At 33.2% G+C, this 18,091-nt stretch overlaps 1 protein-coding gene across 1 annotated transcript in view; it reads left to right on the forward strand.

The window, feature by feature from the left end:
- The window catches only part of LRP1B (LDL receptor related protein 1B), a 1,757,623-nt gene that overhangs the window by 1,177,814 nt on the left and 561,718 nt on the right, over positions 1–18,091 (forward strand). Inside the window, exons 29-31 of the mRNA XM_045559136.1 lie at positions 70–297; positions 11,759–11,933; positions 12,727–12,821. Of these exons, the coding sequence (XP_045415092.1) occupies positions 70–297; positions 11,759–11,933; positions 12,727–12,821 (498 nt within the window). The remainder of the gene's footprint in view (positions 1–69; positions 298–11,758; positions 11,934–12,726; positions 12,822–18,091) is intronic.

An 18,091-nucleotide genomic window follows, 5' to 3' on the forward strand; every position in this document is an offset into this window, starting at 1 on the left:
TCTAGACTATTTCAAGCTTTCCAACTTTATAAAGGAAAACACTTAATTTCTGTTTTTTTTTTTTTTTAGAAATGAAAAAGTTTCTTCTTTATGCAAGGCGTTCTGAAATCAGAGGAGTGGATATTGACAATCCATATTTTAACTTTATCACGGCCTTTACAGTCCCTGATATTGATGATGTTACTGTGATAGACTTCGATGCATCTGAGGAACGTTTATACTGGACAGATATTAAAACACAAACCATTAAACGGGCTTTTATTAATGGAACTGGGTTAGAAACTGTTATTTCAAGAGGTAAAAGATTTGCACATTACAACCTAAAAAGTGTTTGTTATTCAATTTGTAATATTCACAAGTCTCTTTTATGTTCTTTCTCTATTATTCAACTCACTATGCTGTTAATTGAAAGTAGGAATTGATTAGAAATTTAATAATATACTATATCCTTACCATTGTAGAATGGTATAATTAAATTGCACATAGCTGACTAATAATTAGAAATTTACTTTCATGAATAGAAAAAACTTCAGAATAGTTTTCCTTAAAATTTACAGATTTCTAAATAAACAGATTTAAAGACTCTTTTTTACTGATGGAGGAATGGTTACACTTGCAGAGAGAAAATATAGGGTATTGGATAGGACTGGATCCTTCTTTGACTTAAGCTTATTAACAACTTGAAGAGACACAAATTCTCTTCAACTTATGCTCCCTAAACTTGGTAGAGGCATTTGGAGAGGGATGGCAGACATGGTAACTAGCATGTTTTAAAGTATACTGAAAATTTTAAATCAAACCATATTTGAGCTATGATCACTCTCTTAATGAAAGCAATACAAAGTGTAGGTTTTAAATTCACAGTCCTTTTTAAAAGAGTTTTCTATGTACAATATTAGAAGGCCAGCTTGAGTACACTAGTAGCAGATCTGAGAGTACCACTAAGGTACTCTTGTATTTAGGCTAGCTTTTAACTAGTCTCAGGTTTGTACTGTTAAAGCAATTTATTGAATGAATTAGTTATAAGCTTATTCAAATATTTATTTCGAGCTTGTCAAAAAGAAAGAGTTTTTCTTAAAAATCTTATGCAAAGATTTCTTCTTTGTACAGGATGTTTTACATGGGCAGGGGGATAGTTGGATAAGCAGCAATAGAGTGGATTAAAAACAAAAATAATGCCTGATTAAATGTCATAACTCTCGAAAGACCAGGTAAAGGACAGTAAGTGCTTCCCAAGATTGACAATCAGTAGTTAAGTGGTTTTCTGTCAAGAAATTTATCAAAGTCTAACAGAAAAGTGTTCAAGTCCTTTACCATCAGTATTAAATACTTTCAAAAGGCTCTGTGAATGACATAGAGCAAAAGATGTTGTATCTTAAAAAAAATGAGGGACAATTTTCCGTCTCTAATTATGCACTGGTATCTAGTAGTAATCTGATAAGTTTATCTTTGAGAAAATTGCAAAGACTTATTTCTGTTTAGCAGACTCTATAGTTATCAACCAAAATGTGAGCAATACTATTTTCTCTCTAATAATTGATACATATACTCATTAGGATCAATAATTGCTAATTCAGTCATTTTGACAAATATTGGAATATTTTCTATATAATAAGAAATTGAAGTAGAGCCAGTATAGACTAAATTACATGGAACAAAAGGGGTATGCCTCTATAAGCTGAAGGATCCTAAGAAATAGAAACCAATTCATGTCAGTTTTTAGAGAAAAAGTTGTTTATGTTTATGCTAATACTCAAAAGAATGAGAATTAAAGAAGTGTTTCAAGGTGGGTGGGACTACATGATTAGTTTCACCTTTGGAAGAAGGCACTCTAGCTGTTACATTTACTGGAAAGTTCTGGGGTGGGAGGGTAGATGAGCAATGAACTCCGTGAGACAGTCTAGTTGGCTGCTATAGTGGCTCTAGAAAGGTAACAGAAGCCTAGACTAGAGTGGGAAAAACCAAGATGGAGGAACACGGACATGTTCTAGAGATATCAAAGAGTAAAAATGTAAAAGAAATTAAGAATTAATTGGACATAATGGTTGAGGAATAGGCATCGTCAAGGACAACTCCTCCATTTCTGGCTTACCTCACAGGTTGAATAATGTTTCCTGTTTCTTTCTTCCAGAGTGAAACCTTAAGGACCAATATATCTTTTCATTAACAGAAAAATTTTAGATCAACTTTTGACAGTTTAGCTTCTGAAATCATCACATGATCTCAGATTTCCCCAGTAATTGCGCTTTATTTTATCCTTTCATCTTTTAGATACCCTGTGAATGATTCTGTGGAGAACTTTCTCTTACTTTTTACACTGTTGGCCTTCGTATTTTCTCTCTCTATTGGAATTTTTCTTGAGAGACTTTATTTTTCTTACCTTACTTAGTCTAAATCTAATGTGAAACCAGCATCAAAAATTAGGCCCCAAATGTATCCATTGTGCCACACATCTCCTTTTATTTTCTTCCTAAGCTAACCGTTTTCTGAGGAAAATACTGAAGCTCTTTGGCCCAAGCTTTCATGAAGATACCTCAAAATAGTTTGCCTGCCTTACCAACTTCCATATCTGTAAACATTAAGCTCTTCTTAATTTATATATTACCCACAGGAACTATTTGGTGCAAGTGGGGTGGAGCAGGTATAACTCATTTTTATGCACAGTCATTATATAATTTAACAACTATACACACATTATTGCCTCTCATGAAAAGCAAAGGCAATTTAACTATAAGAAAAAACAACTGTAACAATTTATTGCAAAAAATGTTCCTGCTAGTAGACTGCATCTCAACTTTCTGGTGGCAGATGATTCTTCTGCTATTTGAGTCACTGCTTTGTCCAAATATTTTTCAGTTATTTGTATGATGAGATGAGTAATAGGAGCTGTCATTACTGTGATGTTATCATTATTTTATTTAATCTTTGCAAACCTATTATTATGAACAAATCATTTCCATGCTGCAGATGAGAAAACTTAATATCAAAGAAGCTAAAACTTTTCCTCAAAACCAAAATGAGGAAATTAAAGAGACAAAGTCACACTCAGGACTAATCTTTGGAGATCCTATTATCTTTATTGCCTATAACAAGAGGGTTTAGGACTTTATTCCAAGCTGTTGTGGATTAATTGCAACAACCCTGGACATTGTTCTTTTAAGATAGTCTCACAGCTCAATTGCTCCTCCCGAGTATTCATGTTTTCCAGAATTATACTTTATTACCTAATAGATTACCTGAAAAATCCTCTGAAGTACAGCTTGCAGTTAACATAGTAAGAAAAAAAAGACATTAATATACCTTAAAATTCCCAGTATAAGCCAGTATCTGGGCGAAGTATTAATATATGGGTTATTCCACCTCCTTGCCAAGGACTGTATTGTTTATTCTGAAGTATGAGCAAAACCTTTTAGAAACTTCTTGACAGTTTCGTAAGATTCCAGGCTGTCAATAAAATCTCACTTTTTATTGGAAAAGGCTATTCTTGTGTCTGATATTTTTAGGGCAAAGTAAACACTGTTCACCTTTGAAAAATTAAGGATATCTTTGGGCAAGAGCAATTGTTTGAGCAAACTATCTTTTTAGTAATAGAGTAATCTACTACTTGAATGAACTGGATTTTAGGTTAAGCAGAAAGCTAAAATGAATAAAGGAAAAATTGATATAAATTAGAAGTGTAGCTGTTTATTTCTTTAAAGACACTCTATTATGTGGTAGGTAGGAAATAATCCTATAGTCATATGCTTTTTTTTTTTGTAACTCGAAAGATAGGAACCATTTTAAACTCAGATCTTTTGATCACATTGGTGCTATATAAAATGAAATCGTCAGTACTCTCAATCTAACTGAACGTATTTGGGAGTAGATTTCTATTCATATTTGAAATGCTATCTATTGACAACAATTATTTTGTCAATGAGTAATAAGATAAATTCCCTCTATTTTGCAAAAGACCATATTTAATTGTAGTCAGTAATAAAAATGCTTAGAAAATAAAAACTGTTCTGAAAATTTGTCCAGAGAGAATGAAAGAAATGGAAACATCAGTAATAACAGTGAACTCTAGATTTTAGAAACATACTTTGAATTAAAGTAGAGTTTAGATAGGGAACATCTGTTGTTTTATCATTTCTGAATAGAATTTAAAATTTTATTTTCACCCAGCAAGCCTTTTGGTGGAAGAAAGTCAACATATAATTAAAAAGAAGAAGAAAAAGAAAAAGACAGAAAGGAAAAACAGGCAGGAACCATTCCTACAAATGCCATCCCATTGAGAACTATGTACTTTTAGGTGCTAAATGAGCCATACTTTCTATGTTGATTCTTTATCTTTTAGTTAGAAAGATAAATATGCTTTTATTTTTCTCCATGGGCTTTAAAAAAATCATACTATATTCTGGGTTATAAATCTTGGACACTGGAATGATTTAAAGATAAATAACTAGTTCGTAACCTCGAGGAGCTTTATATGTGGTGAAAAAGTAAGATGTGAATAATTAATTAAAATGCAAAGCTAAATGTAATAAGGAGTTGAACAAGGGTATAAGCTTGTTCTCACAAAATGAGAACAAGAAATACTATATCCTTACATGAGATTACCAAAGTGCTCACTGAGGAGGTGATAACCAAACTAGGCCTTGGGAGAAAAAATGATAGTAAAATCAATCCAGGTTGAGGAATCAATAGGCACAAAGGTCTGGATACTTCAAACATAAAGAGGAGCAAGTAGTGAAGGGTACATGGGCCTTGTAAAAAAGTGAACTAGAGGTTTACTATGAGGGCAGATCCCAGACGGTCTTATACTAAGGTGTGAGGAGCTGTTGTATTTCTTCCCCGAAGGCAATGGGGAAACACTGAAGACTTTTAAAGAGAGGTGATTCAAATTCTTCTGAAGATAAATCAGGTGGAAACTTGAAAGATAGATTGGAAAGTGAGACATTATAGACAAGGATGGAATTTGAAGGTTGCAGTAATGTTCTAAATCTGAAACAAAAATTAGACTAAAACAAAGAGAGATGTAAAGATGCTGAGGCATTATAGACATAGAAGTAATTGAACCTGATGACTGAGAGGTGAGATGACCAGATAATTGGAAAGGTATTGGTGACATCAATCCACATGAAAATAAGAGAAAGGAAGATGCTTCAGACATTTTCTAATATCAGCATGTAGTGAATCTTCTCTAAGATAGGAATAAATTATAGGTTTAGGATATTAAGGGATATGGGGACAGTGAGAAAGTTATAATTTTATCCCTATATTGTGAAGGAAAAGCAGAAAGATTTGGAACACATATATATGGGTTAAAACAGACAAAACCAAGGTAACAATAAACATTACATTTCTCAGAGTTGGAAAGGAATAAAATCAGTGAGGGCTCCTAAAGTATCTGTAATGTTTTATTTTTTAAGCTTGATCTTGGGTTCATGGATACTTATTAATGCATATACTACGTAGGGATATTGAATTTTATCAAATGTTTTTCTACATCTATTGAGATGATCACAGGTTTTTTTTTTTAAATTCTGTTTATGTGGTATATCACATTTATTGCTTCGTGTATGTTGACCCATTCTTGCATCCCTGGAATAAAACCCACTTGAGTGCGGTATACTATCTTTTTGATGTACTGTTGGATTTGGTTTGCTAGTATTAAATATTTTGTTGAGGATTTTTGCATCTATGTTCATCAGGGATATTGGTCTGTAGCTTTTTCCCATGAGTTCTCCAGTAGGTGCTGGCACTCTTCCCTCAGTATCCCACTTGGGTCATACTTATTTACCTGCAACTTTGGTTCTTCTTTCTGAGCAGAACTGGTGACCAACATCTCTAGTCAGCCATTGTGGAGAAAAAAGGTTAAAACTATACCCTTAAACGTAAACTCTCCATTTCCTGCTCCCTCAATTCCTGGGCAACCTCCATTCTACTTTCTGGCTCTATGAAGATCGCTTATTTCATTTAGCATTATATCATCAAGGTTTATACATGCTGTAGCATTTGTCAGAGTTTCCTTCCTTTTAAAGGGTAAATATTAATGATTTTCCATTGTATGTGTATACCACATTTTGTTTGTCCATTATCTGTCAATGAACACTTTGTTTGCTTCCAACTCTTGGCTATTGTGAATAACGCTGCTGTGATTATGAGTGTACAAATATCTCTTAGAGATCCTAGTTTCACTCTTTCTAGTATATACCCAAAACTGGAATTGCTGGATTATACAGTAATTCTTTTTAATTTTATGAGGAAATGCCTACTGTTTCTACAGCCTCTATGCCATTTTACACTCCCAAAAACAGTACACAAGGCTTCTAATTTCTCAACTTCCTTGCTAACATTGTTATTTTATGCTTTTTGATAGTAACCATCCTAACAGGTGTGAGGTGGTATCTCACTGTGGTTTTGATTTCCATTTCCCTGATGATGGTGATGTGGAGCATCTTTTCTTGTGTGTGTAGCCCATTTCTAGTTCTTCTTTGGAGAAATGACTATTTAAGTCTTTGCCCACATCTTACTCAGGATTTTTGTTTTTGATTTATAGTTTGAAAAATAATTTTGTTGAGTATAAAATTACAAGTTAGAGATATTTTCTCTCAGCCTTTGCAGATATTGTCCCACTATCCTTTGGCTTCTCGTATTTCTATTGAGAAACCCCGTGTTTGTCTAATTGTCATTCCTTTTGTGGTCATGTGTCTTTGCTCTTTAGCTGTTTATAGCATCTTTTCTTTGTTCTCATTACAATAATTTTATTTTGCCACCCTGTCTGTTTTGTCTTCTATGGAGTCCTGTCTTTCATCAGTCCAGGTAGGGAAAAAAACCTCAATTATTTTCTATTTTCTCTAACCCAGTCTTTCTACTCTGTGTTTTGTAGACTCTAATTAGATGCACTGGACTATTTATTCTACCTTCCAACTCACTTAATCTTTTTGTTCCTCAGTGCTAGCTTTGGTTAACTTCTTTCAATTTGTCTTGTAGCCCAGTAGTTGAACTTTGTCTAAGCTACTGGTTAATACATACAAACGTTTTTTTAATAATTTTTTTTCAATATCACAAGTTATTTTGGGTTCTCATTTATAACTTCCAAGAGGATTTTTTTAAAGTAATTATTGCACCTTCATTATTATTTAAAAGCATCTGTTATTCCTTTCAAATATTCTATTCCTTTTTCTTTATTCTATATAAAATATGAAGACTTTGGAGTTTTACACTTGTTATTTATTTTTCTCCTTACTCTTTCTCTTATGTCTCATTTCTTTGTGTGTGTTTTGTTCCTATCTATTATGAAGATGAACTTAAACAATGGGAATTGTGAGGGCCTAGGTTGAAGAAACTTTTCTTCCACAGAGGATTCAAATTTGCTATGAATGGAGAGAAATGAAGTTACCATTAATGTAAGCCAAGAATCAATTTAATTTGATTTTTTACTTCCTAACCAGTGGATTTCTTGAGTTTAAGCTAGTAATCTCTTGCCTAAGTACAGACCTACACTTAGAAATTTTGATTGGCTTTATAACCAGAGAAAAGACAGAGAAAAATAAGTTTTTTTTTAACTTTTTAAATTGTTCTCTTTTTTAAGCAGGCAGGTTTTCCCCCCACTCACTAGGGTATGCCTATACCCTTCCAATGTCCCTGTGATTATTCTTATTTAGCTCTCCCACTCTCTGTGAGTGTAAGGATTGAACCCTGTTGCATTCAGCAACTAATAATTCATGAATCTCTAGATTCTCAATGTAAGTTTTTTTCTTTATGGTTGCAGCAGCTTGTGCATTCCCATTTGCTTCCTTTATCATTTTAGCTAACACGTGAGTGTGTATTAGCACATTGAGATTTTCCCATTTGTCTTATGATCTCTACAATGCATGTGAAAGTTACAATTGATCATACATCAGGGAATTCTGTAGCAATAGAGGGCTTTTCAGAATATACTAATCTGCCTGAGTTCAAGAAGTGAGAGTCCCCAGAAATAGAAAATTGAACTTTCTGAGAAACTTGCTCAGAGGTCTTGGTCTGATTTACTTAAAAATAAGAGTTAAGAATCAGAATTTATTATCTTGATATTTTTATCAAGGAGATAAAATATCATTAAATATTAAATAGATAGCTATTTCCATTTCACCCCCATATCTTTATGAGGAATTTACCAGGGCACTCTAGTATAATCAGATGTGAGTATTAGTGATAGACAAAAAACACAAGTTTTATTTCAGACATAAAAATGATAATTAGAAATTCCAATCTGGTGGGTAGAAAAAGGGTAAGAATAAAAAATTAGAATTAAGATTGCCTGAGTATGTATTTAGATAGGTACTTCTCAACAGAGACTGTTTTTTTAGCTCACTTCACATATTCTTAAAATTTTAGATTATGTATCTTACGAATTTATTCATGAATTCATTAAAAGTATTTATATTGTAGGCAATGTTGTATGTATTTGGGGAGAGAAACTATAAAGATAAATTAACAAGAAGCCTGCCCTCAAGAAGCGTATGTGAAAGGAGTAATATATCCGCTAAATAACTATCCCCTTAGGTAGAAAGGGATCAACCAGATACAGTTCTGTTGAGTTAGGTAGATGGACAAAATCTTTTCATCGGTGCTATACAGGAGAAATAGTTAAGTTTTTGTGATTGATGGTGATGTTGCCTACCAGCTGCTAAAATTCATGCAAGTGGAAATGTGTTAGGGTATGAAGTCTAAATAGTTTCCCTGTAATTGGGAAAGGTCAGGACAAGTCTGGAAATCTGAAAACACACTAATGTGACTTAAGTGTAGGCATTTGGTTAAAAATAGTGATAAATAGAGTTGGGAAGGTATCGTAGTTATATTTAGACTATATAGAAAGCCAGGCTAAGGAATTTAGACATCACATTCTCAGTAGTTGGAAGCTATTGAATACCTTGGAGCAAGTGAAGGTCATGATTCAAAGCTCTCTAGTCAGAAAAATAACCTGGCAGCAACTAAATCAATTGCTTAGAAAAGGAAAAGACTGCATACTGTTGTAATATTAAAGATAGAAATGGATTCAAGAGTGCATAGCTATAGAACTGACAAGGACTAAATAGGTATTAATAGCTTACATTTGGCCATACTTTACAATTTAATAGTGGAATGTATCTCTAGGCTGTATGATAAAGAGTCCATTAGAAATGAATAAAAGGATTTTGAGCAGTAGAGACAGCCCCCCCCCCACACAAAAATCTTTGGATAATATGTATTTTAGGGGAAATAAAAACTACTTTTATTGTTTTTGCCAAAACCAAGCAATACAAGGTAAAATGCAGAAAGTATTAAGTCTTTAGATTGGCAAAGTATTCCTCAGCCCTACGTTGAGCTACATAAAAACACATTACCTACTGTAATATTCATAATAATACTATGTATTATCTATAATTAGCACCATTTTGCAGATAAGAGGCTGAAGATATTTAAATGACTTGGTTAATGACAAAAATAAGCACTGAATCTGGAACATGAACGCAAATCTTCTCATTACATCAATATTGCCTCTCAGCAACCAATAAACTACAGAGAGTGAAGAAGGAATAAAGATTCTGAGTTAGGCGAATAAATAAGTATAAGATATGGCAGGTTTAATTTTAAAGAAGTTGTATATTAGTTTTCTATTTAAATAAAAAGAGGGAACTGTATGAGAATACCTACAAATATAAGAAATTTGAAGTTTGGGGTTGAAAACTGAAGGAAATTCACATTTGCAAATCACTAACTTATAAATTAATGATGAAAGTTAACTTGCAGAGTGTGAGGGTTGTTGATTTGAGGAGAAACTGGAAACATGAGCAATATTTTCTAAGAGAACTGTGATTAAATGTTACTTAGAAATAATTAAAGGATTTATGAGATGAAAAGTAGGCTTAGTTGATATTTAAGAACGTAAATATATAGTGGAAGCCTACCATTCCAATACTGCACTTTATAACTGACTCAGAATGGCCGTACCTCCCCATCTTGTCTTGTGTCTTACATTTTGAACTTGTTGGCAAATTTTACAAGCCTGGATTTTTCACTTTCACATGAAAAACTCTAGCTTTGTGGCTTCTTTTGAAAAGAATAAAAAGGGAAGAGATAGCAATTCCATTAAAGCTAAATAACAGCTATTCTGAAGCTTTGCTTGGCATCACTAACCTTGAAATGTAGCAGAATCCTGGCTCTCTCTCCAGAACTACTGAATTAGAATCTTCATTTTAGCAGTCAGTCTCCAGGTGTCTGGTAAGTTTGAGAAACAGTGGTATTGTCCAGTTTGGCAATCTCGTTCTACGTTCTCGGTTCTTGGTATGCTCTTGGCTGAAGAATGAGCAGACACATCAAAGTAAGGCAAGCATGAGGTGAAATTTATTGAGGGAGAGCAAGACAGGATCATAAGGCAAGAGTAAGATTTAGGTTTACACAGCTAGATACATATGCCACAGATGATGGCCGGACCCTTGTTGTAGCAAAAGAGACCTTCGTTATGGTCTGGGTCTTGTTTTATAGGGTCCGGGTAGGGACCTGCCGGGGTTCAGACATCATCATGGAACCACTTTGATGGACATCTGGAAGTTATATGACCTGAGTCTTACTGTGCATGTAGAGCCCCCATAAGTGTCTGTGAAAGCCCATTTGTGGGGCTGAACCACAACATAGATTTAAGTGAATGACATGATAATTAGCCTTAGATTGGCCTAAGTCACCTTCCAGACTCAATTGTACCTATGCTGCTTGGCCCATGGGCTAGAGAGTCCTCTGTATTCTTTTGCAGCTTGTGCACTAAGTTCTGACTGGCAGATTCATAGGGTGTTCTCTTCTCCCCCAGGTGCGGCAGTTGCGCACCTTGTCCTGGTGAGGAGCCGGAGATCCCTGTCTACCTAACAGTATAGAGAACTCTAGAAATACAGAATGCTAGAAAATATTTAAACTTTGTAAAATAAACACAAAACCAAGGTAGGGTAGTTAAATGCCATAAATTGGGGACTAAAGTGGCTTACTTCATGTATTAATATTTTTAAAAGATTTTCTAGTACCCATCTTTTATAACACTTTATTTTTATCTTAATTTTTCTTAGTTAAAATCTACAATTATATTTAAACCTAAACTCCATCATTGTTTTTAAAGACTTCTAATTCAGCAATCAAGAAATAGCAACCCAAATATTCATACTCGCTGCAATGAATCCGAACTTAATTAGATTTCCGTAATTTCTACAGAATCCACACTGGAGGAATGTTAAAGGGATTTTAGTTTCTTTTCTTGTATCAGTGAATTCCTGTTAATTATCTATTTTGAAAGATACTCAACTCTGGTGATTTTTTAGGAAAGTTGAATTGTTTTATCTTATTTCAGTAACAAATTGGCACTTAAAACATAAAATAGCCCATTTGTTGATAGGCCACAAGTACTTTCTCCTAACTAGAAAGATGTGCTACCAACTAGAGAAGCTATTACCCTAATTTAAATTTTGGTCACCTTAGCCCATAAGACTGCTGCCTGCCTGTGCTCCTAAGTGTACAAGTGAATCATTGACTGGTAGTATAATTTCAATGCTAATTGTTGCTTTAACTTTTCAAATGGCTCAGCAGTAAGACATTAATGATTATTCATGCCTTAAGAAGGGCTGATAAGGGAATGAGATTACAATCTTGTACAATTTTAGCTAACAAATTAAAGTGTAAATTAAATTTACCCATAGAAAATAACTACTTGGAGAGCCAACAGAATGAGAAACTTCATTCACTTTTAAATCTTCTCTTTCCCGTTTTACAGATATTCAGAGTATCAGAGGGCTAGCGGTGGATTGGGTCTCTCGTAATTTATACTGGATTAGCTCAGAATTTGATGAAACGCAAATTAATGTGGCAAGACTAGATGGCTCTTTGAAAACTTCAATTATCCATGGAATCGATAAGCCACAGTGTCTTGCAGCTCACCCAGTCAGGGGGTAAAGTATGATTATTTTTTTTTCAAGTTTTTCCAAAATTTCACATACTTTTTCTCTGATTTTGCATAAAACTATTGTTTAATTTGGAGGACACAGATATAACAGTCATGGAGTAAAAAAAAAAGTAAATGGAAATATAGAAACTTTAAGAGATGCCTGATTAGAGATCTATTATCTGTATAAAATAAGACTTTCTGTTTATATTGTCGTAAGGAATGAGAGTTTCAAATAAAAAGAGATGTTGGAGAAAGTGGTTGATCACATTTCCAATGCCAGTGGTTTAATAATGTATTTACTGCATGTTGATGTTATTATGGTTACTGCTAAGTAGATCAGATTCTCCAGTCTTTCAGTTAGTCATCTTGTACGCTTGAGGAAGCTCACATAGGGCTAAACTCTTTCTCTCCAGCACTTAAGCAACAGGAATCATTGAAATGAGTTTATTCCCCTCTACAGTGTTTGATTTCTTCACAGATTTAAGTCTTGATGAATTACTTAAAATGAAAATAATTTACTGTACTTAAATATTCAACTGTGAATGTAAGAGGAAAAAGGGAGTGAGAGAATTTTTTTTCAATAACAGGAAAAAGCAAGAGAGGTCCTTTCTTCCCAGGCAAATATGTAGGTTATTGCCAGCAAATGGTTCAACAATTTGGGGACTTCCTAAAAAGAAAGAAATTAAATCCCAAGCCGAGAATATATTTTGATGTTTAGTTTGTTCTTATGTGTATGTATCTACTCAGCAAGTAGGTCTACATCTAATATTTTTAATCTATATTTCTTTTGAATTAAGGAAACTCTACTGGACAGATGGCAACACAATTAACATGGCAAACATGGATGGCAGTAATAGCAAGATTCTCTTTCAGAATCAGAAGGAACCAGTTGGTAAGTATTTCTTTTTAATAGTTAGTCACTACAGTTTTTAATGTTACAAAGGTATACTGTTCAATGTACCTTTGATCTAGAGCCTGAAAGAAAATATTACAGATTAATGATAAAAATTAATTCAAGAATTGATCAATTTCATTGACCTATTGGATCTATGTTGGGTAAGGAGGAGATATTCTTTATATGGATAAGAAGATAAATACTTTTAATGTAAGAATTTTTGCAATGTATTAAGTACTGAAGTTACTAAAAAATTAGTGCAATTAACAAATATCTTATTTTCACCGGTGAATATCTGATACAATGCTGCAATGGCAATATGGCTATGGAGGTTTCCCCTGATCATCGCTATCGTGTCATTATTAATAGTTACAATGATTTGGGTTTTGATATTTAGTATTTAGTTTTCAAAAGTTTTCATTCACTCTGCAATATGTTTGTTTAGTTTGTTATTCTACTGTGGCCAACCACCAACCATTGCAAATCATGAGATGTAACAGGATGGTGCTGACAGAGAGATTTGACTTGTTCCCATAAAACATCTTTGAAAATCTTAAGTCCAAAATTCTTTTAGAATATATGTTATCTATTTGGATATAGATATCTCTATACTATAATACTGTTTTTTAACCTTAATCACTTCTCTTTCATATTTTCTTGTATATCTTTGAGAGGCAAGAATAAATAAACATATTGCCTATTTGTCATCTCAAAGTACCTTTTTAAAAAATTTAATAATGAACCTGAATTTTGGTATCATAATAAATGCATAAATGATGGAATATACAAAAGAAAGTCATAATTTTGCTTTGAGTTGAATAGTGTATATTTTTTGAATCTGGGAAGTGAATTGGTATACCATGAAGCTTTTCAGTAATTTTTTTCTTACTTTTAGAAATGTAGAAATAGCTCATTTTTAATAGTGATGATTCAATAAAGGTATAGTTTCACTAAGATTTGGAATAAATAATTCTTTTCATGTAGTCTATAGAATAAAACTCTGATATAAAGTGTACTGATAATAACTCTTTTCTTTGGACTATTTGTTCTAAGATTTGTACATAATTGGAATTCAGGGTAGTGTTAGAAATTAAAGGCAGATTGAAATGCTAATACTTTTGTGTGGGGAAGATGACAGAACAAAAGAAACAAGGGGCTCTACAAGATTAGGCCCCATACAAAGGACTTAATTTGGACTAAAGCAATTCAGTTGGTGCTTATCTGGAATTGTTCAGAATATTTAATACTGACAAGTGAGTATGGTGGAAATAATATAAGCAAATCAAGTCCTTACATTGTAATTTGGTAGCTGTAGGTTATACCAAAATGTTAATTTATATGCTTGTTTAAATACTGAGGAAAACCTTATCTTCTATACTATTCATTTCCCTATTCAAAATAAATTAAAGAAAAAACCCTAACAGCTTATATTTTTTAAAAAGTTTATGACAGGAATTACTAACTATTCACAGTTTGTAGTTGGCCCCTCAGGTGTTGTGCACCGAGTGATATTAAGTTTTCATTCACTCTGCAGTGTGTTTATTTAGCTTGTTATTTTACCTTTGCCAAACATTGTAAATAGTCGGATGTAACAGGACACAATGGTGCCAACAGAGAGCTTTGACTTAATCCCATAAAACATCTTTGAAAATCTTATGTGTATGGATGTATATGGATGATGTATATATTGTGGATATGGATGATGGATGTGTATGTGTATGGATGATGATTCAATGGTAAATAGTAGATATCTACTCTGTCAGTTATTGTTATATTTGAAAATTATTTTAAAATAAATTTTCAAAATCATACTTTTAGTAAGCTTTAATTTGTTCAAGACATACTATTTTGGCATAAATAACTCAGAACCTCATTACAAACTATACCTTAAATCAGCATTGAGTATGGCCTGTGAGCCAGACATTCACTCATTCAATATACAGATTTTTATTGAATATCAGATTTTGCCTGTTGGTAAAAATTGGACACTGTTCTTTTCTTTAAGGGGCATAGGAATCTAAATTATTTAGATTCCGTTTAGTAAATATAACATAGTGAATTTGAGCAAGTTACTGTTATGTTAGCTTGGTGGTGCTTGGTTTCCTTATTTGTATAATTAAGACAAAATGTCTGTTTTATAAAGTTCTCATGAGAATTGAATGAAAAAAGCTTGTGAGGAAAACATCTGGGCCTTAAAGGTAGAACCTGTCAGTGGTAGCACTAGTATGTACGTTAGGTCCAATAGAGTAGAATTTGAATGATTTGATTGTCTGTAGTATTAAGACTATAAGTGAGTTTAGTGAAGAATTAAAAGAGTAGATTCCATCCATAGATGTCACTAAGATCTCCTTTGATAATATTCACCATTCTTAACTGACAGTGCAAATTAAATGAATTAAATTGTTCAAAGTCTAAGTACAAGAGGAAAAAGCAAATTCAGAAACGCAGAAATTAGGAACAATTTACAGCAATGTTTGAGGGACAGCATGGTTAGGGAAAAGTTGTTTGGGGAGCCAAACTAATCTGGATATAAATCTCTGCTTTGATAATTATTAACTCTGTGACTTTAAACAACTCTCTTGCCTTTTCTAAAGCTCAGTTATATTATGTATAAAGAGGCCTTAATAGTATGTAACTTTTGGTGTTATTTTTAGAATTAAAGCCACATATGCAATATCTTATGTTCCAGCAATTCCACACTTATATACTTTGGAGAGATCTTATATATGTGCTCAAAGAAACAAGTATAAGGAATTACATTAAATCACTGTTTATCATAATATAAAAAATTGAAAAGATACTAAAGCCTTATGAGAAGAAGAATGAATAAATAAATGCAGCATGTTCATTGCTAAAATATAATACATGCATACATATGTTTATGTGTATATAAACATACATACATATATATGTATAGGGAAGTTTAAACTTTCCCTCTGAAAGTTTGAGTCCAAATCTGCTGAAATGAATTGACAATAGACATGTTAACAGGAGAAAATGTATACAAATTTATGATGCGCACAAGAAGGCAGGAGTTTCACAAACATGAAACTCCAAAAACAGCCATATGACTGAAGTTTTTATATTGTACAGAAAAGAATAGAGGCTTGGAGCATGGTGACAGATGATCAGAGAGGGGGCAGGGCAGAAAAGGCATGGCAAGCAAGGGCTGTCTGGTTATGCAGATGAAGCCTCACAGGTAGCAGCCTTCAGAAAGGATAAATGGGAACCTGTTTCAAAAGTTTCTGTATCAAACCTATAAAATTGTCAGACTTTTAGTCCCCTTTCCACATGAGTTAAGTTTTTCTTAAATCCGGATAAGGCAGATAAGGAGGCCTCAAAGAAAGCGTCTGCATCTGCTGTTTTACTTTGTTAATGTAGATTTTTCTCTACAGATGCAAGTTTCCCCACAAAGGACAGCTTTTCAGAGCTATTCCTGTATCTGAGCCCCTCTGAATAGCCATCTCAAAATATGCCAAAGAACTGTATTTTGGGGTGGCATATTTTGGTTTTTTCCACATACATCTCAAAAAGCATTGAGAAAAGTAATTAGCAGAATAATACCTACGTACTTACAGTATGATGTCATTTATATAATTTCAAAATGAAACACAAAGCATTAATATATATTGCTCCTTGATATATATATATTTATAAAACTATCGAAAGAAGTAGACTGGAAATATACACACCAATTTTATAATAGCAGTTGTCTTTGGGAAGGGTCAATAATAACATCTGAAAGAGAATTTTCATCTTTATCAAAGAGGATTTTAACTGTATAAGTAAATTTCAGTCTATATTTAATAAAAATGTTCAAATTAAGTATAAAATCTTAATAATATTTAATTATATATAGTGAATTTATGAATGTATATTTGCTTCTTCTCTGTGTTGAATGCTGGCTCCTTAAAATATTACCAAATGACCTGTTGTTCAGTACATTGACTGCCACACTAGAAAAAAATTTTTTTCCCTTGGGGTCACAGTGTTTTATTACAAAAATAGAATAAAAACTTCGAAAACAAAATGATTCTTCTAATTTAATGAAAAATTTGTTATTTTTTATTGTTTTCTGTGAGTGAGTTATATGCCACTTGAAAAATAGTTCACATGGCTCCCAAGATAAAGAGATGTGTTAGTTACATATGCTTCACCAGGCCCTGGGCTCAAAACTAGTGTGAGTGAAATACAACTCACATGATAATGTGTTAGACAAAGCTGAGTTTCTTGCTTACAGTGGTAAGGGAGAACACTAATCAGCTAAGTCGTACTAGTATCTCAGAGGGGGAAGGGCAAAGTTGAAATAGTAATTGAGATTTTGAAATGTGGTTTAAGGTAGGTCTTTCAGTTGAAGACTTGGTTAGGCTTGAGGAAGGGTCATTATATGATAATTTCAGATTGCTGAATATAGCAAGAAGATTTTGAGGGGAAGTAGTTCAAAGAGTCTTGAGGTATAAACTGTCATTTCAGGCTCTTTTTGCTTTAGAGTTGATGGGTATTTCAGGAAGTTCTTGAAATCAACTTTCATTATTATATGATTATATTTGTCAATGGAAAAGAAGATAAACTCTGTAAAATAATTTAAGGAGGTTTATTCTGAGCCAAATTTAAAGACCATGGCCTGGAGCCACACCCAAGAAGCCTTAAGCAGGTAAACTTACTGTGGCTGGGTTACAGTTTGGTTTTATGCATTTCGGGAGACAGGAATTACAGGTAGAGTCATAAAGCAGTACGTGGAAGGCATACATTGGTTTGGCCCAAAAGGTGAGACATCTCAAAGTGGAGGCTTACAAGTCATAGGTGGATTTAGGAATTCTTTAGTTGACAATTGGCTAAACTAGTCAGGTTTTGTCCAAAAGACTAGGAATCAGCAGAAAGGAATGCTTGAGTTAAGATAAGGGTCCTGTATCTTTTATGTGATGCTATACCGGAATCAGGTTGGGAAGTAAACCGCATCATAAAAACCTGTTTACTGAGTTTTTATCATTTGTAGGCATGATTCACCAGGCCCCCTTATAAAGGAATTTTTTGCTGAGGGGCAAAGAAAAAGATCAGAGTTCAGTCCTCATATTCTCTGCAACTTTTATCTTCCTGGGCAAGAATTTCTAGAAATAATAAAGTTATATCATTGAAAACAGTGGACTAGTAAAACCATGTTGATGTAGACAATAAGGTATGCTTTTGGTTTTGAGTCTCATTTATAAAATTAAGCCTTTGTTTCACGAATTTTCTGTTTTTAAATCATTTTTAAATACATTAAAATC

This window comes from Lemur catta, chromosome 8, assembly GCF_020740605.2.
Source record: "Lemur catta isolate mLemCat1 chromosome 8, mLemCat1.pri, whole genome shotgun sequence".
Lineage (NCBI taxonomy): Eukaryota > Metazoa > Chordata > Mammalia > Primates > Lemuridae > Lemur > Lemur catta.